Raw genomic sequence first — 25,355 nt, forward strand, 5'->3', positions numbered from 1 at the left:
GCTGACCGCTATCGGAAGAGAGCTGTTACGTAACTGGCAGGACCTCATGAATATAAGGACCCCTGAGCTCGTGCAGTGTATTGAGCTTGCCCTTGAGCTGTACAACCCCTTGATGAGGAGCGCTGTATATGTATGGCGCGCTTCATCTTAGAGGCTGGTATATCATCAGGAATCCTGAGCCAGAATACTAACGGATCTCAGTACGCTGGTCTGAAAGCGGCCATAAAGTGACCCTGCGTTTTGCTCAGGGGATCAGTTACCAGTTTATGCAGCTCTCAGACTGGGAACCCTAAAACAGGTGAGCTATTCTCTTTAAATGCCACAGACTTAGCTCATCTACACCACATTGTGTGAGTTCTGCTGCATACACAGGACACACGCAGCACAAGTATGGAGGACTGACTAGAGGCACACTACACATACAGAGCTCCCCTGGTTCGTACACAGACACAGCATAGTGTCTGGGCTCCTGAGAGGTTTACAAGCAGCTTCCTGAGCTGACACTTCCCTCCTCCCGTACATGTGACTGGTCACGTGATCACACGACGGCAGGTCCTTCAGCTCACTGGACGTCGCCTCTCGGCTGTGGGGGGGACTGAGCAGCATTGTGTACAGCTGGTCACCTGGAGTCTACGCTGCACTGTACAGCACCATGCTGAACGTCCCCTCCCCTTCATTCCCCGTCCCCAATTCCCAGCAGCGGGTGTCTGCAGGTGGGAGGAACAAGGTATGACTGTGGGGTCGGGGTGCTTTCTGACATGGCTCCTGTGTGTTAGGAGTGAGGCTATTGATATACACTGTATCCATAGAAACGTAGAGGAAGCAGTATAGCAGTGCATACTTTGGGGGCTGTATGTTTAACCCCTGGTGCCCAGGCTGTTGGTGATAGCATTGGGCATGAGAGCACTGATTGGAGACCAATATATCTGGTCGCTGAATGTTTAACCACTTAGATGCCGCCCGTGGTCAATAGCAACCGCAGTGTCTAAGGTGTTTGACAAAGGGAGGTGGGTCCTGTCTAGTGTTGAGCAAACTTGTGTTTTTAAGTTTGGCGTCTGGTTATCGAAGTATCCCTTTATGGATTCCGCTACCACGGACCATAACGGAATTTAGAATCCATAATGGGATACTTACTTAAAACACAAGTTCGCTCAACACTAGTCCTGTCACCTTGACGCCAGAAGCATGGTCTACTACAGGGGTAGGCAACCCCCGACACTCCAGCTGTTGTGAAACTACAACTCTCAACATGCATACTGGCTCTACTCTTCTAAGAACTCTCATCGAAATGAATGGAGCATGCTGGGAATTGTAGTTTCACAACAGCTGGAGGGCTATAGGTTGCTCATAGGGATGAGCGAATCGACTTTGGATGAAACAATAGATTCTAGTACTGTACGGAGTACAGTATACTAATGAAGTTTTATGTGAATCGACTTCGGATGTTTTATCCAAATTCGATTTGCTCATCCCTAGTTGCTGTCCTAGACAATAATACAGGCATCCTCAAACTGCGGCCCTCCATCTGTTGCAAAACTACAACTCCCAGCATGTACAAACAGCCTACAGGTATCAGCCTACAGCAGGGCATTGTGGGAGTTGTAGTTTTACAACAGCTGGAGGGCCGCAGTTTGAGGATGCCTGCTCTAGTAGTTTGTATGTCAGTGTAATACACTGACACTGAATATAGCCTAGGAGGCCAAAAATTACAAAAGTGTGTATATATATTTTATTCCATAACAGTCGACGGAACTGCCTGCTGGAATCCTCTGCCGCAAGTGTGAAAGTACCCTTGACCAGTGATAGTTCGCAGTATTCGCCAGCGAACACATGCGGGCTGCCATCTTTAGTAAGGTAGACTCACCTGTCCGGCTATGCACAAGTAAGCCCTTACCTGTGCCAGGAGCCGGTCCGAAATCAAATGCAGTCACCGAGAGCGGCGGTTGATTTATACCAAAACGGAAAACTCTGGTTTTATATAAACGCATATTGGCACAGTTGCAAACTGATTGCTGCTAAAACGAGTTTAATTGTTAAAGGGGTTTTCAAGTGTTAATGTATAAATCCTATTGGACGCTATATGGCACTTACAAATATATCTTTATTTAATCTTCAGGGATGTTTCGTAGATTATTGAAGCCCTGACTCCCCAATGCCCCACCTCACCAATCTTCTGTCCCATAAGGGCATACAGTGCCTGCAGGTGGAATGGCATGTGAGCAAACGTGTCATAAGGCATCCTCCACTGAAACCCAGTGCCCTCAAGTCCCAATGTCCAGGCACATATGGCAGGTGTACTGTGATTCATGGGAGAAGCCTCCCTTTAAATGGTTTGTCTGACATTTAATTTTTTTTTTTTTTATGCCATAGGAAGTATTGTAAAAGGCTGGACAACTGCTGCTTGTTGCAGTTTGTTTAAAAATCGTTCTGTGTTTGCATGCCAGCACAGTCTGTAGGATGAAAATAATCATACTAACTTCCTACTACCCTTAAATTTAAACGGTTTGCATAAAGCAGTATTACAGGGGAATCTACAGGTGAAGTCATACGTTTGCATTCACCTTAGTCGCGATCATTAAAACCGTGTTCTTCAGAATTCCTGACATTTAATCCTAGTGGGGCCACTGTAATTGTCACCAGCCAGTGGTTGGCCACCTTGGAGTACTTAAGGGAAGATGCCTGAGCAATAGTTTTCTAGCTTGCTCGTTTCTGCAAAGGTGTGCTTTAAGATTATTACTTTTTAGTTTGTCTCTCCGTTTCCTGGATTTTGACCCTCTGCCTGACCCCTGTATTGATCTTCGCTGCCTGCCCTAACCTTGGACTGTTTATTGGCTTACCTGTCCTCCTGCCCTGATCTTGGCTGCGCATTTGCCTATTTGCCTGATCCCTCAGTGCTCTGCAATGGTGTCTCTTCTCTCCTGTGATTCAGCTTTTAATCAGACAGAGACTACTTCAGGATGTAGTAGCCCGGTGGCTCCCCTGCAGCGAAGTCCTGATCCCTGTACAGGAGTTGAAGGGTGAAAACCAGAGGACTGCCAGGATAATGCTCATAAGAGTACTCCAAAGTCAAATCTGTTGGCTGACACAGTGGTTCCACACCAACTGCCATAAGAAGCATTTTGTTTGGCAGAACGTGGGACCCTATTATAGTCAATAGGTGCCCATTAGGCACAGTTGATATCCATCATTTGATATGTCGATTTCTGTTTTTCTGTTCCTAAATGCACCACGTATGTGTCACGGACGGTGTACAGGAAATAAGACAAAGCAACATGCATATATGACTCACTGGATCCAAAGCTAAGGAACCAAAAGGGAGACCCCTGCACAAGACCTAGCACTTTCCCTGGCTGCTCAGCCTATGCAAAGATCCCAAAGGTGGATGTTTGCATATCCACGTACCTTGACTATATAACCCCTGAACACCCTACAATAGTGAGGGGACACGACCACCGGCTCCCTACACCAGACACGGAGGGAGGCAATCAGTCCAACTACATGACAGCTGAGAGAGGCTAACGAGATGAGGAACTGAATACTACAACAAAGAAAACTCAAGGAGGAGGTTCTGAAAGGCCTCTGTCAGAGCTTCTCAGCTGTCTGGTTGTGACAGTATGGGAACTTAACGTTTTCTACAGATCAACCAGTGTGGCAAGACCCGCAGTGGTAATAATACTTACTTGATCCACGCTGCTAGGTTCCAGCTCCAGCGATGCCCTGCTAACTCTGCATGTTCCAGGCTAGTAGCAGCGGTGATATGTCACCATGTGTCACATTACCCATTGATTTTAGATACGGCTGACGAAACAATGGGAGGCAGACGCCTGGCGCTGGAATTTTGGCACAGTGTCCACGTCAAAATCCCAACTGAAAATTCTGCTGCGTGACAGGGCCCTAAGTGAATTAATACAGTTCTGTGATATCTAGGAAATATAAGAGCAGAGTACGTGAACCACGTGGTCCTTGTCTTATCTGCCATCATTCTTCTTTGTTTCTACAAGGTATGCATGGATATACCTTGTTTTTTTCTAGAATAAAATGTCATGTAATTTTAGCAACTTTATAGAATAGCATAGTCGATACCTGTATTTTATATAAAGGCCAGCAACATTCGGCACTCCAGCTGTTGTGAAACTACAGTTCCCAGCATGCACGCTTACACGGCTGCTCTTGTAACTCCCATAGAAGTGAAAAGAGGATTCTGGGAGTTGTAGTTTCAGAACAGCTGGAGTGCCGCTGGTGGCTGATCCCTGCTGTAAAAATATACTGCTTGTATCGGACAATGGCATCCTTTTTTTAGATCATTGTCTTTGAACCCACTGTTTTAAGCAGGACCGGCCGACAGTCTGAGTATGGGGAGCTCCTGACTCTGACGCGACAGATAATGTGGTGGGAGAAAAGGACTTGGAATTAGGGTTGCACCAGGTATCTAACTTTTGATACCCAATCAATACTTTTACACCCGGATCGAAACGATACTGGGATTTGTTATTTTCCGATAGTAGGCTGCGCTATTGCACATTCTAATATCTTTTAGAGACCATGTTTTCCTGAGCTGACACAGTGGAGAAGGAAGCAGTCCCTCCCTCCCCACTGTGACGCGGCTGCCACTGCCACCAGTGAAAATATCACTGAGGAGGAGGGGATTGGTGGTGGCCACTGCGCCACCGATGCATATAATTAACCCCTTAATACAAATGAGGATGGCGGGTGTGGCACCTGAGGGGTTAATTTATGCCGTTTGGCGGGATCCCTGTCATTCACGCCGGGTGCTAGCTGTGTGATACAGCCCCCCCCTCAGTATCATCTACATTGCTGGTGCAGTGCCCCCCCCCCCCAAGGTTTATATTTATTGGTGGCATAGTGACCAGCAGCTACAGCCCCCCACCCCCCTCGTATTGTCATTGGTAGCAGTGGCAGCTTCCGATCGGAGCCCCAGCAGTGAAATTGCGGGTCTCCGATCCGTTACCATGGCAGCCAGGATGCTACTGAAGCTGCCATGGTAAGCTCCCTGCTGCTGTGTGTACTGGGCAGCAGGGACAGTGTAAAATCCTATTCACCCTAATAGAGCTCTATTAGGGTCAATAGGACAAGGCTTGTAGTAAAAAAAAAATTAACCCCTCCCCCCAAAAAATATATATATTTAAATTTTTAAATCACCCCCTTTCCAAATTTTACATATAAAATATATAAACTATAAAAAATAAACATATTACGTGTCACCACAGCTGAAAAAGTCTGGACTATTAAAATATAAAAAAAACTCCTATGCGGTGAATGCCGTAACAGAAAAAAAAATTAAAACGCCCAATTTGCCATTTTTTTGTCACCTTGTCCCCCAAAAAATAGGATAGGACTGTTCTATTTTGGGCCGGACATTCCATAAAATGCACGCAGCTTTTTTGGTGTTTTATCATTTTTGCATGGTATGGAGTATCGCAATACTTTTTTATGGTATCGAAATCGAATCAAAATTTTTGAATTTTAACCACTGATCTACCAGAGGTGTCTTCTGAAGTCTTTCTCCATTGAAAATTTGTACATGCTTATAGAAACCAAAGATGTATGTGTATAGGGAATTGGGAGAGATAGCTGCAGTATGGAAGGTGTATGGGCGGTTTTGGATTTCCATTAATTTTAGTAAGCACATTCAATGTACTATATTACAAGTTCCCTCCCTAAATTATGTGATATTTAGTATATTCAAGTAGGGTAAGCTTACTTCATTCGGATTCTCTTAAAATGTGCTCTACTGTCTAGCTTTCATGCCCTGCTTTTTGTGTTGCCTCAGATCTGTTTGTAACATCCTGTGTCAGTATTATTCAATAGCTGTGGTTACAGTGACATTTGTTTGTTTATATTGATGCAGACCTACCTGATGTTCTGTGAATAATACATATTATGACGGGAAAATTCCCCAAAGTGGACCTTAAAGGGCGTTGTCTCATTTCAGCAAAAGGCATTTTATTATGTAGAGAAAGTTAATACAAGGCACTTACTAATGTATTGTGATTGTCCGTACTGCCTCCTATGCTGTCTGGATAAATTTTTCCATCACATTATACACTGCTTGTTTCCATGGGTATGACCACCCTGTAATCCAGAAGTGTTGGACGTGCTTGCACACTATAGGAAAAAGCGCTGCTCTGTGTGCACTCCCATGGTACCAGCAACCCCGAGAGGCCAGCACCTTTTCCTATAGTGTGCAACTGCTGGATTGCAGGTTGGTCATAACCATGGAAATGAAAAAGTGCATAATGAAATGGAAAAATAAATCCATCCAGCTAAGGAGACAATATGGATAATAACAATACATTAATAAGTGCTTTGTATTAATTTTGTCTACATGATAAATGCCATTTGCTGAAGTGAGACAACCCCTCTAAATTATTCAGACCCTTTACGACAACACTTGAGATTTAGCTCTGGAGGCCTCCCATTACTCTTGATCATCTTTGAGATGCTTCTACGCCCTGATTGGAGTCCACCTGTGGTAAATTCATTTGATTGGACATGATATGGACCTGTCCATATAAGATCTCACAGCTGACACCTACATATCAGAGCAAAAACCAAGCCAAAGAACTGCCTGTAGAGCTCAGAGATAGGATTGTGTGGAGACACACATAAGGAGAAGTTCTGCTACACTAAAATTTCTCAAGAGCACAGTGGCCTCCATAATTCTTAAATTAAAGAATTTTGGAACAACCAGGACTCTTTATAGATCTAGCTACCCCTCGAAACAAAATCATTGGGGAAAAAGGCCTTGGTAAGAGAGGTGACCAGAAACCCAATGGTCATTCTGGCTGAGCTCTAAAGATCCTGTTTGCAGATGGGAAAAACTTCCAGGTCAAGCATCAGTGCGACATTCCCCCAATGTGGGCTTTATGGTAGAGTGGACAGAAAGAAGCAGGATTTTTTTATTTTTTTTAGATAAATTAACAAAGATTTCTAACATTTAGTTTTCACTTTGAATCCAGAGGAAAAATAAGCAGGCTGGTTTGAGATCTGCATCTATACAAGCAGGCAAATAATGCGAGTTTGTGAGCGTTCAAGTGTGTTTTTGTATTAAGTGTATGACAGATTACGTGATGGAGTATCTGTCAGAGCTAAATTATTTGTGTGCATTGCTGAGTGGCTGTGTCTGACTTTATTGTACACTGTGACTTGCTTTTGCTGCCAGGTTTATTGCATAGCAGCCTAGAGTATATTGCAATTACATTTTTATTTTCTCTTCCTTCTCCAGGGTGTTGAACAGGTGAGTAATTAGGGTGTGGCTGTCTAATGAGGGAAGCTCAATCCTTTGAATCCAGAGGAAAAAAAAGCAAGCTGGTTTGAGAGCTGCATTTATACAAGCAGGCAAATAGTGCGAGTTTGTGAGCGTTCACATGTTTGAGTTCAAGTGTGTGTTTGTATTAAGTGTCTGAATTTAGATTCAGGGACTTTTAAAGGGGACTACAGTAACTTAGATTCTAATCACTGAACTGTATTGTATCTTTCTCTTTTCTTGCGTAATCCCCATTTAGTATGTGTTCCATTATTGACAGCGCAGTCCAGTGGACATCTTGTCTAATGTATGCAGTCCTAGAATAGCTCCAGTAAGCAGGAGAGCAGGGCAGGCCAGACAGATGCTGCTAGTGGGAGACTCAATTATTAGGGGTACAGATAGGGTGATCTGTCACAAAGACCGGGATCGTCGAACGGTGTGTTGTCTTCCTGGTGCTCGAGTTTGACACATTGCGGATCGGGTTGACGGATTACTGGGAGGGGCTGGAGAAGAGCCAGCGGTCATGGTCCATATTGGAACTAATGACAAAGTTACAGGTAGGTGTAGCGTCCTTAAAAACGATTTTAGGGATTTAGGTCAAAAGCTTAGGGCAAGGACCTCAAAGGTAGTTTTTTCCACAATACTACCGGTACCACGAGCCACACAAAAAAGGCAGCGGGAGATTAGGGAGGTTAACAAGTGGCTCAAGAACTGGTGTAGGAAGGAGGGGTTTGGGTTCCTGGAGAACTGGGCCGACTTCTCTGTTGGATACAGGGGCAGCTGTGTTGGGGAGAAGATGGCTAGAAGGTTGGAGGAGTGTTTAAACTAGGGACTGGGGGAGGGGGGGATGGTAACTACGTTATAGGATAAGAAGATAGTGCAGATAGAGACCAGGGCAAGGTAATAAGACTGGGGGAGAAATGGAAGGAGGGACTAGAACAGCTCAGAAGGAAAAATGTAGGGTAAATAATATACATAAACCTCTTAGGGGTTGTCCGAGTTATGAAAAAAAATAATATAGCATTGAAAATCTGATATATAACTGAGCTAAGCAAGTTTTATGAAAAAAAAAATATATTTTTCCTAATTTCCCTGGTTCTTTTCTGGCCCTTTGTTTACATGCAATAACAACAATCTATGCCCCTCCCCCTGCACTGCTAAGTGAGTGGATACAAGAGCTGCCCTGAGTGACCTCTCTGCCTGCTGGGAGACTCTGCAGCATGTTGCATGTGTAGGACTACATGTCCCACCTGTATAATGACACTGCTAATACACACAGGATCTCCCCCCTACCTTTTTGTGCAATGCTCTCTCTAGTAGATCAGCTCCAGTGCCCAGAATTGTCCCTGCTGCAGAGCTGTGCAGCTGAAGGGGTTAAGTATCCTAGCATAGAGTAGACGGCAGGGAAGGGGGGGGGGGGGGCGTGGCCAGCACAGTGACATCTCGTTTACAGGCTTGTAAACGAACATTATCAGCACAGGGAGAGAAGCTGACATCACAGGTCATGTGACCCTCAGTGAAATCTGAGAAACCAGCACTGGAGATAAAGGGAGTGAATTGGAAAGCTATTACATTTGCTTAGTTAGGAACATAGAATAAAAAAAATAACTCGGATAACCCCTTTAAATGTATGTATACTAATGGCAGAAGCCTGACTAATAAAACTGGGGAACTGGAATTAGTGATGTGTGAGGAGGACTATGACATAGTAGGAAAAACTAAGACATGGCTGGATGATAGCTATGACTGGGAAGTTAATGTACAGGGTTACAGTCTGTTTAGAAAGGATTGCCAAAATCAAAGAGGGGGAGGGGTCTGCCTTTATGTAAAGTCCTGTCTAAAGCCCACACTCCGGGAAGATATAAGTGAGGGACATGAACATGTGGAGTCACTGTGGGTAGAAATACATGGAGGCAAAAACAATAATGAATTATTAATAGGAGTTTATTATAAACCACCTAATATACCAGAGTCCAGAGAAAATCTAAACTAGATGGACGAGGCAGCAAATCATAATGAGGTCGTTATTATGGGGGACTTCAACTACCCAGATATAGACTGGGAAACTGAAACCTGTATATCTGATAAAGCAAACAGGTTTTTGGCAATAACCAAATCCCTTACCTTTCCCAACTGGTTCACGACTTGTCTAGAGGAACGGCCATACTGGACTTGGTATTAACCAATAGACCTGACAGAACAACAGATGTACAGGTTGGGGGACAAATGGGAAATAGTGACCATAAAGTAATAACCTTCCAATTATCATTCAAAAGAGTGTTTCTTCAGGGAGCGACAAAAATACCAAACTTCAAAAAAGCTAAATTTAGCCAACTAACAGAGGCCATAGGCCTAACTAACTGGGACAAAGCATCCTAAAATCTAATTGTGAGAGGTACATACCTTATGAGAATAAAAGGTTAAGGAACGAGAAGAAACCAATATGGATAAATAGAACTGTAAAAAAAAAAACAATAAAGGACAAAAAGAAAACATTTAAATCAATGGAAAAAATATTGAATATGTAAAAAAACTAGGGGTGCCCGAAATTTCGGCGGCCGAAAATATCGGCCGAAAATGCACCTAATCTGTTTCTGCCGATATTTTTACATATCGGCCGGAAATAGCAGGGAGGGACTGGGAGGAGGAGCTGGGGGCCGGTGCGTTCACTGTGCTCCGGCCCCCAGCTCCAGTAGTTATAAAAAGTGTGCAATTAATACGGATTCTATTCATGAGGCCCCCCTCTGCAGTATTACATTCAATACAGCCACATCCTACTCACAGGGCTGTGCTGGCCGGCCGGGCAGACGAGCGGCAGCGTCACGACTGACGTCACATGCCTGCGCCGCCTCCTTCATTCAGAAAGTAGGCCGGGCACATGACGTCAGTTGTGACGCTGCCGCTCATCTGCCCGGCCGGCCAGCCTTAAGATGACAGCCCTGTGAGTAGGATGTGGCTGTATTGAATGTAATACTGCAGAGGGGGCCTCATGAATAGAATGCTTATTAATTGTACAACATTTTATAACTACTGGAGCTGGGGGCCGGAGCACAGTGAACGCACCGGCCCCCAGCTCCTCCTCCCAGTCCCTCCCCGCTATTTTCTATTAATTGTACAATTGGGGGGGGGGGGGGGCTGTGGATGGCACTGTTATGGGGTGGGTGGGGGTCTGTGGATGGCACTGTTATGAGGTGGGGGGGGGGGTCTGTGGATGGCACTGTTATGAGGTGGGGGGGGGGGTCTGTGGATGGCACTGTTATGGGGTGGGTGGGGGTCTGTGGATGGCACTGTTATGGGGTGGGTGGGGGTCTGTGGATGGCACTGTTATGGGGTGGGTGGGGGTCTGTGGATGGCACTGTTATGGGGTGGGTGGGGGTCTGTGGATGGCACTGTTATGGGGTGGGTGGGGGTCTGTGGATGGCACTGTTATGAGGTGGGGGGGTCTGTGGATGGCACTGTTATGAGGTGGGGGGGTCTGTGGATGGCACTGTTATGGGGTGGGGGGTCTTTTAAAAGTATTTGGGCAAAAAGGCAGTTTCGGTTTCGGTTTCGGTCAAGGGGTATCCTGAATTTTCGGTTTCGGACCAGAATTTTCTTTTCGGTGCACCCCTAAAAAAAACAAATAAAACCAGCCAAATTAGAGACCGAGAGATTAATTGCCAAAGACAGCAAAACTAACCCTAAAATGTTCTTCAATTATATAAATGGTAAAAAGTATAAATCTGAAGGTGTCGGCCCTCTACAGAGTAATGAGGGGGTTGTTGCAGAGAGCGATGAGGAGAAAGCAAAGCTATTAAATACTTTTTCTCCACTATAATAAAATGCAGAATGTAAAAGTTAACTCCCCATTAAAAGTGCCCTGTCTGACCCAGGAAGAAGTACACCGGCGTCTTAAAAAGATTAAAATAGACAAATCGCCAGGACCAGATGGCATGCACCCCTGTATCCTAAGAGAATTAAGTAATGTCATAGCCAGACCCTTATTTCTGATATTTAAAGGGGTTCTGCACTTTGTTTTAACTGATGAGCTATCCTCTGGATAGATCATCAGCTTCTGATCGCCGGGAGTCCGACACCCGAAACCCCCGCCGATCAGCTGTTTGAGAAGGCAGCGGCACTCCAGCAGCGCCGTGGCCTTCTCACGGTTTACAGCTGGCCCAGTGATGTCATGAATAGTATCAACTAGCGTGTGCGGGGCTAAGCTCTGTTCACTTGAATGGAGCTTAGCCCCGCCCACGCTAGTTGATACTAGTCGTGAAGTCATTGGGCCGGCGGTAAACAGTGAGAAGGCCGTGGCACTGCTGGAGTGCTGCTGCCTTAAAAAAATTGCTGATCGGCGGGGTCCCGGGTGTCGGACCCCCGCCGATCAGAAGCTGATGATCTATCCAGAGGATAAATCATCAGTTAAAACAAAGTGAGCTATATATATTATTTTTTTTTTTGGGCGATTGTCTTAGGTAGGGGCTAATATTTTGCGGGATAAGGTGACGGTTAGATTGGTACTATTGGTTGGCATACGCCTTTTTGATCGCTTACTGTTGTACTTTCTGTGATGTAAGGTGGCAAAAAAATGGTTTATTTAGCACAGTTTTTATTTTTTACGGTGTTCATTTGAGGGGTTAGGTCATGTGATATGTTTATAGAGCCGGTCGATACGGACGTGGCGATACCTATTATTATGTCTGCTTTTTTTTTTCTCCTATTTTCTACCCTTTTTTTTCTTTTTTTTACTTTATTTGGGGAAAATGACGTTTTTGTTTATTTTTAATTGAAACTTTTAATTTTTTGGGGGGAAAACTTAATTTTTTCAACTTTTTTTACTTTATTTTTTGTCCCACTTTGGGAATTCAACTTTTGGGGGTCTTATCACTTTTACAATGCATTCCAATACTTTTGTATTGGAATGCATTGGCTGTATGAGTAATACTGTGTGTATTACTCATACAGATTCCGGCCTGGGAGATCCAGGGGGCTGGATCTCACAGGCTCGTCACCGGAAGGCAGCGTGATACCTCAGGAAGGCATCGCGCTGCCTTCCATGCTATCGGGTCCCCCCTACAGAGGGGTGATTAGATGAGCAAGCAAAAATCTTCTACCTTCTTTATTTTTTGGGGGAAAATAAGTCCCATCCATGCACAGAAGTCCATGTTATATCCCTCCCATGGGGTCATGAACGGTGGACAGGGAGAGGAGGATATGTGTCTTTCTTCATCACTCTGTAGCCTGTCAACATCTCTGCTCCTCCTCCACACTGGCTATTATGAGAGCCAGCTTAAGGGGATGGGGGGGGGGGGGGCTAGACTATATAGCAGCTAGAGATATGAGCCAGGTCTTATTTTAAGGGCTCATGTACACAACTGTAGCCTGTTTTGCAGTCCGCAAATCAGATACCTCTGGCTGTATCATGGCTAGCACCAAAATCTAGGTATTGTTTTAAGCTTATATTCTTGGATTTAAAACAGGACTCGCATCTCTATCTGCTGTACAGTCTGAGATAGAGCCATCAGTAGCTGCTGATTGTAGCTGGCCAGCTAAGATCTGTCCCAGGTTGCTAATATAGCTTGTGTGTTTATACAGCTAGACCTGCCAATAACCTTAATACAGTTCCTATGTTTGTGTGTTAAAGACAAAAGCAGAGTTATTTACAGTGACTTCATGTTTGGATGTCATATAACTGTTACACATATATATATATATATATATATATATATATATATATCTATAGTGTTCACAGAAGCATAAAAAGATAATACAGTTGCAAGAAAAAGTATGTGAACCCTTTGGAATGATATGGATTTCTGCACAAATTGGTCCTAAAATGTGATCTGATCTTCATCTAATAAATAATTAAATGTTACCATGTTTTTATTGAATACACCATGTAAACATTCACAGTGCAGGTGGAAAAAGTATATGGACCCTTGGATTTAATAACTGGTTGAACCTCCTTTGGCAGCAATAACTTCAACCAAACGTTTCCTGTAGTTGCAGATCAGACGTGCACAACGGTCAGGAGTAATTCTTGACCATTCCTCTTTACAGAACTGTTTCATTTCAGCAATATTCTTGGGATGTCTGGTGTGAATCGCTTTCTTGAGGTCATGCCACAGCATATCAATCGGGTTGAGGTCAGGACTCTGACTGAGCCACTCCAGAAGGCGTATTTTCTTCTGTTTAAGCCATTCTGTTGTTGATTTGCTTCTATGCTTTGGGTCGTTGTCCTGTTGCAACACCCATCTTTTGTTGAGCTTCAGCTGGTGGACAGATGGCCTTAAGTTCTCCTGCAAAATGTCTTGATAAACGTGGGAATTTATTTTTCCTTCGATGATAGCAATCCGTCCAGGCCCTGACGCAGCAAAGCAGCCCCAAACCATGATGCCCCCATCACCATACTTCACAGTTGGCATGAGGTTTTGATGTTGGTGTGCTGTGCCTCTTTTTCTCCACACATAGTGTTGTGTGTTTCTTCCAAACAGCACAACTTTGGTTTCATCCGTCCACAGAATATTTTGCTAGTACTGCTGCGGAACATCTAGGTTCTCTTGTGCAAACTGTAAATGTGCAGCAATGTTTTTTTTTGGACAGCAGTGGCTTCATCTGTGGTATCCTCCCATGAAATCCATTCTTGTATAGTGTTTTACATATCGTAGATTCGCTAACAGGGATGTTGGCATATGCCAGAGACTTTTGTAAGTCTTTAGCTGACACTCTAGGATTCTTCTTCACCTTTTGCAGTCATCTTTACAGAACGGCCACTCCTAGGGAGAGTAGCAGCAGTGCTGAACTTTCTCCATTTATAGACAATTTGTCTTAGGCCTAGTTCACACGACCGTATGGCTTTTATTGTTTTTTGCGGTCCGTTTTTCACGGATCCGTTGTTCCGTTTTTAAGTTCCGTTGTGTTTCCGTTTCCGTTCCGTTTTTCCGTTCCGTTTTTCCGTATGGCATATACAGTATACAGTAATTACATAGAAAAAATTGGGCTGGGCATAACATTTTCAATAGATGATTCAGAAAAAACGGAACGGAAACGGAAGACATACGGATGCATTTCCGTATGTGTTCCGTTTTTTTTGCGGACCCATTGACTTGAATGGAGCCACGACCCGTGATTTACGGCCAAATATAGGACAAGCTCTATCTTTCAACGGAACGGAAAAACGGAAATACGGAAACGGAATGCATACGGAACACATTCAGTTTTTTTGCGGAACCATTGAAATGAATGGTTCCGTATACGGACCGTATACGGAACACAAAAGAACGGCCCGTACACCCGCAAAAAAAACGTTCGTGTGAACTAGGCCTTACTGTGGACTGATGAACAGCAAGGCTTTTGGAGATACTTTTATAACCCTTTCCAGCTTTATGCAAGTCAACAATTCTCAATCATAGGTCTTCTGAGAGCTCTTTTGTACGAGGCATCATTCACATCAGGCAATGCTTCTTGTGAAAAGCAAACCCAGAACTGGTGTTTTTTTTTTTTTTTTATAGGGCAGCTGTAACCAACACCTCCAATCTCATCTCATTGGACTCCAGTTGGCTGACGCCTCACTCCAATTAGCTTTTGGAGATGTCATTAGTCTAGGGGTTCACATACTTTTTCCACCTGCACTGTGAATGTTTATATGGTGTATTTAATAAAAACATGGTAACATTTAATTATTTATGTGTTATTAGTTTAAGCAGACTGTGATTGTTTGTTGTTGTGACTTAGATGAAGATCAGATCAAATTTTATGACCAATTTGTGCAGAAATCCATATCATTCCAGAGGGTTCACATATGTTTTCTTGCAACTGTGTGCCTTTAAGATTCATTATATAATGTAAGGTAAGCTAAATGACACAGCAGAAATAACAGAAAGCATTGTCACGACCGCTATCCCAGCAGCAGTCGTGTCGTACCAGACGGAGGGGAAGGGGGACCCTTATCTATGGATGGGAGATAGAACGGCCACCCCTGACTTACCCTAAGCTGGCACCTGTCTGCCCTGATACCCTAGACGGGGTGTGAACCCGTGCGGCGAGCAGGATGCCTAAACCCTCAGTCACCCTAGCAAGACTAGACTGGGGAAAGGCAGATGGGAGCACTAGTCACCATCACTCATGTCTAGGAGAACAACAGGGGAAGACAGCAACAAACAATCTATAACCGAGAATAGACTTATCCAGTCACGAGCAGAGAAGGTGATCCCAGTAACGACAGTCCACGCCAGACAAGAGCTCCACAGCAATACCAGCAAACGATCTCCTTCAAAGGTCAGAATAACACTGGAAGTAAGGACTATATCTGGCAATGACTGCAAGTGAAACTGAAACTAATATAGTAGCTGGGAGTGGCAGACAGGACTAACCTGAGAAGGATGCCTACAAACTCCCAGTCAGGACAAAAAGGTTCACAAGGCAAAACCCGGATGACATACCCTGAACCACGGAGCAAACTCACAAGCTATCGCGAGTAGCAAGTCGCTGCGACCTTCTCCTCCCAGACCTGTCTGGATCAGTCACAGTCATGACAAGCATAGAGTTTAACTGTTGTTGCTGGGTAGGAGTCTTGACCAGTCATAGCCAGCCTCACACACAGAGTGTGTGGGAAATCTCCCTATGGTTGTATGCAATTTGGATTGCAATATGGAATTTGAATTTGGATTGTGAACTTTGTAGTTTGTAATTGGTGGAACTATAAGTAAACACACATATAACTGGTTCAGTATACAGTTCTAATTACTATATTAAAACACAGCTCTTAGTGGACTGAATGTCTGTTCAGCTTCTTTCCTTTGGTGTAATGATTCTAGCAGGAACTGCTAGAATCATTTCACCAGAGGAGAGAAGCTGAACATTCACTCCACTAAGAGCTGTGTTTTATTGAAGCAGAGAGGCCAAAATAGGTATTTAAAACAGTTATATAATGTTCCTACTGTTAATATAGTCATTAGAACTGTATACTGAACCAGTTATGTGTGTTTACTTAGGCTACTTTCACACTAGCGGCACGGACCGCTGACAGGCTGTTCCGTCGGGTGAACAGCCTGCCGGATCTGTCCTGCCACTAGTGACTGTGTGCCCCCGGACTGCCGCTCCGTCCCCATTGACTATAATAGGGGTGGTGCAGAGTAACGGCAGCGCACAGCGAGAGGCTGCCGGAATAAATGTCTGACATATCGTAGTTTTATTCCGGCAGCTTCTCGCTGCCGTGCCTCCGCCGGAACTCTGCCCCCATTATAGTCAATGGGGACGGAGCGGCGGTCCGGGGGCACACGGTCACTAGCGGCAGGACGGATTCGGCAGGCTGTTCACCCGATGGAACAGCCTGCCGGTTGTCCGTGCCGCTAGTGTTAAAGTAGCCTTATGGATCCACCAATTGCAAACTACAAAGTTTACAATCCAAATTCAAATTCCATATTGCAATCTAAATTTCATACAACTATACTAGATCATACTCAACCAATCTCCAAATAGTTACTGCTAACTGTATACTGCAAATTGCGACCAAATTCAGCAAGTGAACTATTAGTTAGACCCCAGATATACCTCTCAGAGAGATCATAAAGTGTTTAAATAACTTAAAGTGAGAGTACAGATCAAGAGAGAAATATATCCACCCTTTTATGATGAATGACAAGATTGAACAGTTGAACCACCATCTTATGCATACCGCCATTTTTTGATACTTTATTCAACACGTGTTTTGTACATGGACTATCTGCTGCGGAGGTGTGTGGCAGGCGCAGCACTATGGAAGTGCCTTTTGTGCTGTGGCATTAGAAGAATTTTGATATCTCTGACTTTTTTAGTCTAACCAGACAGTCTATTACGCTGTAATTCCTCTAGCGCCGTTCTATGAAAACAGTAGGTTTAAAGAGCACACAAAATGCTTCAAATAACTTCTTAACTTCAACTTTTCTTCATATATAACACTGCCGCCTCCCCAGCAGATAGTCCATGTACAAAACACATGTTGAAAAGCTATCACAAATTGCGTTATGATTAAGATGGTGGTTCAACTGTTCAATCTTGTCATTCAACTTAAAAAAGTGGATATATTTCTCTCTTGAGTATTTGTACTGTCACTTTAATATATTTAAGCACTTTTATGATCTCTCTGAGAGATATATCTCAGATTTGACCGACAGTTCTACTGATCTGTATGCTTTTGTATGGATTGCTATTTGTATGCTATTTGTAGTTTGCAATTGTATTTGCAATTGTATGGTTGCAATTGGTGGAACTATTTTGGCCTCTTGTTCCCATAAAACTCAGCTCTCAGTGGAGTGAATGTCTCTTCAGCTCCTGTCTCTCGCGAATAATGATTCTAGCAGCAGGAGCTGGGGGAATTACCAGACAGGCTGTGTGTGAGGCTGGCTGTGATTGGTGAAAACTCTTGCTGTATGAGAAGCTAGCTGTGATTGGTCTAGACTTCTGCCCAGTAACAACAGATTAAGGGCTCTTTCACACTTGCGTTGTTCTTTTCCGGCATAGAGTTCCGTTGTCGGGGCTCTATGGCGGAAGAATCCTGATCAGGATTATCCCCATGCATTCTGAATGGAGAGAAATCCGTTCAGGATGCATCAGGATGTCTTCAGTTCAGGACCGGAACGTTTTTTGGCCGGAGAAAATACCACAGCATTATGCGCTTTTTGCTCCGGCCAAAAATCCTGAACACTTGCCGCAAGGCCGGATCCGGAATTAATGCCCATTGAGAGGCATTAATCCGGATCCGGCCTTAAGCTAAACGTCGTTTCGGCGCATTACCGGATCCGACATTTAGCTTTTTCTGAATGGTTACCATGGCTGCCAGGAAGTTAAAGTCCTGTTTGCCATGGTAAAGTGTAGTGGGGAGCGGGGGAGCAGTATACTTGCCGTCTGTGCGCTCCCGGGGCGCTTCAGAGTGACGTCAGGGCGCTCCACGCGCATGGATGACGCGATCGCATGGATCACGTCATCCATGCGCATGGGGCGCTCTGGCGTCATTCTGGAGCGCCCCGGGAGCCGCACGGGCGGTAAGTATACTGCTCCGCCGCTCCCCACTACTACTATGGCAACCAGGACTTTAATAGCGTCCTGGCTGCCATAGTAACACTGAACGCATTTTGAAGACTGATCAGTCTTCAAATGCTTTCAGTTCACTTGCATTGTTACGGATCCGGAGGGCACTTCCGGCAAATGGATTACACGCCGGATCCGGACAACGCAAGTGTGAAAGAGCCTTAACACTATGCTTTCTGTTTCTGCTGTGTCACTGAGCTTACCTTAAACTACAAAATGAATCTTAAAGGCATATTATCTTTTTCTGCTTCTGTGAACACAAAATATAACAGTTATATGACATCCAAAACATGACGTCACAGTAAAAAACTCTGCTTTTGTCTTCAACACAGAAACATAGGAACTGTATTAAGGCTATTGTCAGGTTTAGATGTATACACATATAAGCTATACTAGCAACCTAGGACAGGTCTTAGCTGGCCAGCTACAAGGCGGCAATGTTGTATATCAAGAAAAGTGCTCTTTAAACCTACTGTTTCCATAGAACGGCGCTAGAGGAATTACAGAGTAATAGACAGTCTGGTTAGACTAAAAGTCAGATATATAAAATTCTTCTAATACCACAGCGCAAAAGGCACTTTATAGTGCTGCGACTGCCACACTGACCCCCCCCCCCCCCCCCCACACACACACACCTTCAGACTACAAAAAGTGTATCTTGAAGCAAAAAAAAATGGTACCTTTCTGAGTCTGAGCAATACAGGTAATGGAACAGCTGAAAGATATTCACGTTCCTTGCTATATCATCCATCAGCGTTCATTAAGCAGTAGAAAATTTGCTAGTATTAGTGGGCCTGAGGCCATATTCTGTAATATACATACCTCTAAAATTCTCCCCCTCTTCTCCTATTCTATATACATCCTGGAGTTGTCCATGTCTCGTGATTAAATCAGCCAACGTGCATTATCTTGAGAAAAGTTGATGAAAGGAAAAAAGTGTTATCTGTTCTATGGTAAATCTTACGGCTGCCCGGACTTGGAGGCAGAAAGATACAGTTAGGTCCATATATATTTGGACACTGACACAAATTTAGTTTTTATTAACTGTTTACTAAAACATATTCAAGTTATAGTTATATAATGGACATAAAGTCCAGCCTTTTAGCTTTCATTTAAGGGTATCCACATTAAAATTGGATGAAGGGTTTAGGAGTTTCAGCTCCTTTACATGTGGACCAAAAGTAATTGGACATTTGACTCCAATGCTGTTTCATGGGCAGGTCTGAGCAATTCCTTCATTATTTCATTCTCAATTAAGCACATAAAAGGGCTGAAGTTGATTTGAGGTGTGGTGTTTGCATTTTGAAGATTGTTGCTGAGAAGTAAACATGCGGTCAAAGGAGCTCTCTCAATGCAGGTGATACAAGCCGTCCTTCACCTGTGAAAACACAAAAAAGCCATCCGAGAAATTGCTGCACTATTAGGAGTGGCTAAATCTACAGATTGGTACATCCTGAGAAAGAAAGAAAGCACTGGTGACCTCAACAACGCAAAAAGACCTGGACGCCCACGGAAGACAACAGTGGTGGATGATTGCAGAATAATTACCATGATGAAGAGAAACCCCTTCACAACAGCCAACCAAGTGAACAACACTCTCCAGGATATAGGCGTATCAATATCTAAATCTACCATAAAGAGAAGACTGCATGAAAGTAAATACAGAGGGTTCACTGCACGGTGAAAGCCACTCATAAGGATCAAGAATAAGAAGGCTAGACTGGACTTTGCTAAAAAGAAAAAAAAATCTTAAAAAAACGGCACACTTCTGGAAGAACATTCTTTGGACAGATGAAACCAAGATCAACCTCTACCACAATGATGGAAATAAAAAAGTATGGTGATGGCATACAGCTCATGATCCAAAGCATACCACATCATCTGTAAAACACGGCGGAGGCAGTGTGATGGCTTGGGCATGCATGGCTTCTAGTGTCACTGGTTCCCTAGTGTTTATTGATGATGTGACACAGGACAGAAGCAGCCGGATGAATTCTGGGGTTTTCAGAGACATACTGTGTGCTCAGATCCAGCCAAACTGATTGGTCAGCGTTTCATAATACAAATGGACAATGACCCAAAACATAAAGCCAAAGCAACCCAGGAGTATATTAAAGCAAAGAAGTGGAATAATCTTGAATGTCCAAGTCAGTCCCTGATCTGAACCCAATAGAGCATTTCACTTGCTAAAGACTAAACTTCAGACAGAAAGGCCCACAGACAAACAGCAACTGAAAACCGCTGCAGTAAAGGCCTAGCAGAGCATTAAAAAGGAGGAAACACTGCGTCTGGTGATGTCCATGAGTTCAAGAAAAAGTTCAATCCAAATGCATACATGTAGTAGAACCAATGTACTAAATCGATATTGTCACTCCAGTATAAATGTTAAATTCCTTTTGCGTTATGGAGAATCATATAAACGATCACTATATAACATTTGATTATGTGCATGATATGCCACTTTCTCAAAGTAGAATGATAAATGTTACCAGTTGTTGATCACACGTGGAGCGTTTTGTATTGTAGTGTTATTCCACCTATTGATTTATCCAACTTCCCTTACGGCTTATGTTAGTCCTTCATTCGGTGTGCCACGTGGCACACCGATGTGGTTGCCTTTGCTTCAGACCTCCGATGCTGCGTACCTCCGCTCCACAGACTCTATACTTGTAACGAGCTGTGGCTTGATGTATCCCAGGCTCACATAAATTCTGGAGTCAAGCTGCTTATCGGAAAGGCAAATTACTGCTATGTCGGGGGTTGTGATGGGATTACAGTAGAACCAAGCTCATTTCGGAGCGACACGCTCCTTTCTCAGTGTACATCCAGCACATGGAATACAGAAGGTCGGTGTAGGGGGATTTCTGAAAAACTGTACTCCAGTTTGCAAAAAATGTTTGTTTCATAGCTGGACCACTCATGCCAAAGAGGTAGGTAGGGCTAACAAAGGTTTGCTGTTATGGCACACGGACTGGTATCAGACTCCTGCTCATATCATATTAAGAGTGGTGTATGAAACGCCAGTCTTAATAAATTTGGTCCGATTTTATTTATTAACTTTTTTAATTTTTGGTGCTCTGTAGAGATGAAAGAATAGATTTTTCTCAACAAAAAGAATTCTTCACCTTTGAGGACCTGTCCCTGCTGCTGAAGAAGCTCCCACTTGCTGTCTGACTGATGGGGCCAGACATCTCAGCCGGCCGTGTCGATCTTGCACCTGCGCCACTGCCCGAAGTAGCGGCACAAGTGTAGAGGCTCTGCTACCGGAGAAGTGACTGTTCATGCGCCACGCTATCAAACAAGCGGCAGGGGGAGCTTCTTTAGCAGCAGGGACAGCCCCTCGCAGGTTCATGAGACAAATTCATTCACATGAATTGATTTGCTCATCGCTAGTGCTCTGCTGTAGTTTTTCTTTCCACAGGTGAAAATTGCCAGCATATCTGCACAGTATGATGCACATTTGCCAACAGATTCGTTCAGCAGTTCCCCTGCATGTGGATTCGTATATAGACATACAGCACTAAAAAAACTCATTGAGGGAAAACTATCATAAGGGGAAAATTTGAAGTCCGTTTTTCTTGTGGCATAAAGTACTTCAATGCAGACTCATTTATCAAATGTCTCATGTTCTTGATAAATTGGTCTTATCCTTAGACCTGACACTTTTGTCTAGAAAAGCTACTCCAGTTTTCCTACTCTACCCTCCTACTGGAGTGAGATTGCGACTCAATGATAAATCTGGAGTGAAACTCATTAACATAGATAGCTACACCCACTTTTCCACCCACATTACAAAACTGGAGTGCAAAAAAGTTGCAAACTTTTGCGTAATCGCTTAAATTTTGAACAATCGAGTGTGAAAAGTTGCAAAAGCCCTATTTTGGTGACTTTTTGACCCTAGAATTCAGTAGTGAAGGTATGATAAATCAAAATCTATGTGTGTTTTTCTAGTCTACTCTGGTTCATTTGCCACAAAAAGCACAGAACTTGTAGAGAAAGGGGTAGCTGGCCTGTAAAATTGACTCAACTTCGAGTTTTACAACACCCCTCCCCCCCGGAAATATTACGGGAGATCGAATCAGACACAAGCATACAACAACAGAGCCCCACACTACAAACCGTCAGAAGAGGGAAAACAAGGAGGAGCAAAAGAAAGAAATACAAGATACAGGAAACACCGCTAACATCTAATAAAAATGTCCTTGTAAACTTGAGTTCAATTACGCTAACCGAACCACAAGTTTCCCTATTAAGTAAGGGATTGAAATATGCCCCTACTGTCCAAATAGATAAATTCTCCACATTTATAGGGATACAGAAATTTATCAGAAAACTCTGCCTGAAAAAACATTTTATTAAAAATCCGTTAGAAATTGCAAACAGTCAGCCTACAAATCGGTTCCAATATACTACCTTAAGGAATAAGTCAAAAATGTACCCACGCAACGAAATTAGCAGAGAAATGGCTACCTTCCAAAAATGTGTGGAAGGAGATTTAAGAAAAATGAGAAATACGGCCAGGAATAATAATTTAACTACAAGGGAAATTTCGGCGATTAAAGAATTACAGAAAAATAAATCCGTTACCATACGCCCAGCTGATAAGGGAGGGGCTACAGTATTATTGGATACAGAGAAATACAATGCGGAATGTTGGAGACAGCTAACGGATTGTAACACCTATCTGAAGCTGACTAAGGACCCATTGACACAGTTCAAACAAGAATTGATTGAATTGTGTGAAGAAGGGTTACAAGAGAAAGTTCTCCTCCAAAGAGAATCGGATTTTATATTGGGCACACAAGGAAGGCTACCCGCTTTCTATTGTCTGCCCAAAATCCATAAAAATTTAGAAAACCCCCCCGGTCGCCCGATAGTATCAGGTATAGGCTCCATTACTTCAAATTTATCCAGGTATATCGATACTCACCTTCAATCGAGAGTTAAAAAGACCCGCTCTTATGTAAAGGATACCACTTATATCATTGAAATTTTGGAACAATTGAAGGTGGAGCCTAACTGGATCATGGGCACATTGGACATACAGTCCCTATATACGGTGATTGATCACCAACAGGGACTGGATGCCGTACATAGACAACTGACTATAGATGCAATTTTACATACTACTCAGATTGATTTTATAATTAAAGCTATCAAGTATATTCTGCAGCACAATTATTTTTAGGGAGATTATTATTTGCAGCTGCAGGGCACCGCCATGGGGACCAGGTTCGCCCCCAGTTATGCCAACTTGTTTTTGGCCGATTGGGAGACGACCACCATAGATCCCATACTGGGGGGGGACCTGGTCCTATGGCGGCGCTATATAGATGATGTCATTTTCATCTGGAAAGAGGATGAGACTAAGCTGCAAACCTTTTTGAGGAATCTAAATGAAAATAATAAGGGCCTCATTTTTACTGCAAATATTCAAAACAAAACGGAATACCTAGATCTATTAATTGAAGCATCAGGAAGCAATTATAAATGTAGTACGTTTCAAAAACCCACAGCGACGAATAGTTTTATTCCATTTTCTAGCTGCCACCTTCCAAGGTGGCTGATTAATGTTCCTACCGGACAGTTCAGACGAATTAGACGGAACTGTACGGATGATACGAAATTTGAGGAAGAGGCGACAAAAATGCAATCTTACTTTAAAGATAAACAATATCCTGTGGGAGTAATAGATGAGGCCCTTAATACTGTAAGACAACTGGAGAGAGGGGAATTCTTCAAGGAGAAACAAAAATTACAATTGGATGATTCATCATTATTGGACATCAGATTGATACTCCCTTTTAATAATAATTACAAACGCATTTAAAAAATGATCAGGTCCAATTGGCAATACCTATTGGGAGACAAAACAATAGGTCATCTCTTACCCCATGCACCTAAGATTTCTTTCACCAAAGCTCCTAACTTAGGTTTGAAAGTAGCTCCATCAGTCCCAAATAAAGTCCATAAAGATAATACTTTGGGTTCCTTTATGAATATGAGGGGTTTCTACAAGTGTGGGAGATGCATAGGCTGCAAATATAACAACCTGCCACGAAAGACCGTCGAGATCAGTTCCACCCAAAACAAATATAAATGGAAGATTGACGATTGCATTTCCTGCAACACGGTTGGGGTCATTTATCTAATACAATGCCCCTGCAATCGTCAATATATAGGACGTACCAAACGCCCCTTGAAAACAAGGATTAGGGAACACATCTCGAACATAAAAAAAGGGTATGAGAAACACTCATTGTCTAAACATTACAAAGACACACATAATAGTAACCCAGATAACTTGAAATTTATAGGACTGGAGAAGATTAATCAACATTGGAGGGGTGGAGATTATATCCAGAAGATGTCCAGGGCAGAATCCAGGCAGATTTATGAATTTGGCTCCCTAATACCATTTGGACTGAATGCTGACATGGAATTGTTCGGATTCCTTTAATTGGCTTGGGCCCCATCCCCGATGGCGGATCCCATGCTTGGCCGTTTATCGGCGCTGGGACCCCCCCTCTGGTTTGGGACCCTAGCCTTATCCGACCTTTTCCATGCCAATTTCTATTTATGTCTTAGCTTGATGTATGTTTCAACTGTGTTATCCTTACATTGTGCTGCACATTTTTATTTCACACGTAGTGTGTATTTTACAGTATCTTTAACATTTTTATTATTTCAACTGGAGATGAAGCATTTGTTATGATCGTAATTGGGGTCTATGGATCGAAAATGCGATCTAGAATGTAATTCCGCAAAAAACGCATCTACATATGAAAAACCGCAACAGAAACGCACCAAAACCGCATTATGGCGGAGATTGATTTTGGTACTCCTACTCCGGATTACAACAACCAGAGTTTATGTAGGACCTGAGGTACGCCTATAAATTAGGAGGTATGAGTTGCAGGAGTTACCACTGAAGAAGGGATTGGAATATCCCGAAACGCGTCTGGGTAACAGACACTCCGCAACTACCTCCGCAATAAGGACTTTTAGCATGGCCATGCTTTGAAAAAGATCTATGAAC

At 43.4% G+C, this 25,355-nt stretch overlaps 1 protein-coding gene across 2 annotated transcripts in view; it reads left to right on the plus strand.

The window, feature by feature from the left end:
* The first annotated feature begins 537 nt into the window (after positions 1–537).
* LOC122936092 (cytochrome b5 reductase 4) overlaps positions 538–25,355 on the plus strand; it is a 356,825-nt gene continuing 332,007 nt past the window's right edge. For both annotated transcript variants that reach the window (XM_044292106.1, XM_044292107.1), the window contains exon 1: positions 538–727. In XM_044292106.1, coding sequence (XP_044148041.1) covers positions 653–727 — 75 coding nt within the window. In that variant the 5' untranslated portion in view covers positions 538–652. The remainder of the gene's footprint in view (positions 728–25,355) is intronic.

The sequence above is a fragment of the Bufo gargarizans genome, chromosome 4 (assembly GCF_014858855.1).
Source record: "Bufo gargarizans isolate SCDJY-AF-19 chromosome 4, ASM1485885v1, whole genome shotgun sequence".
NCBI classification, from domain to species: domain Eukaryota; kingdom Metazoa; phylum Chordata; class Amphibia; order Anura; family Bufonidae; genus Bufo; species Bufo gargarizans.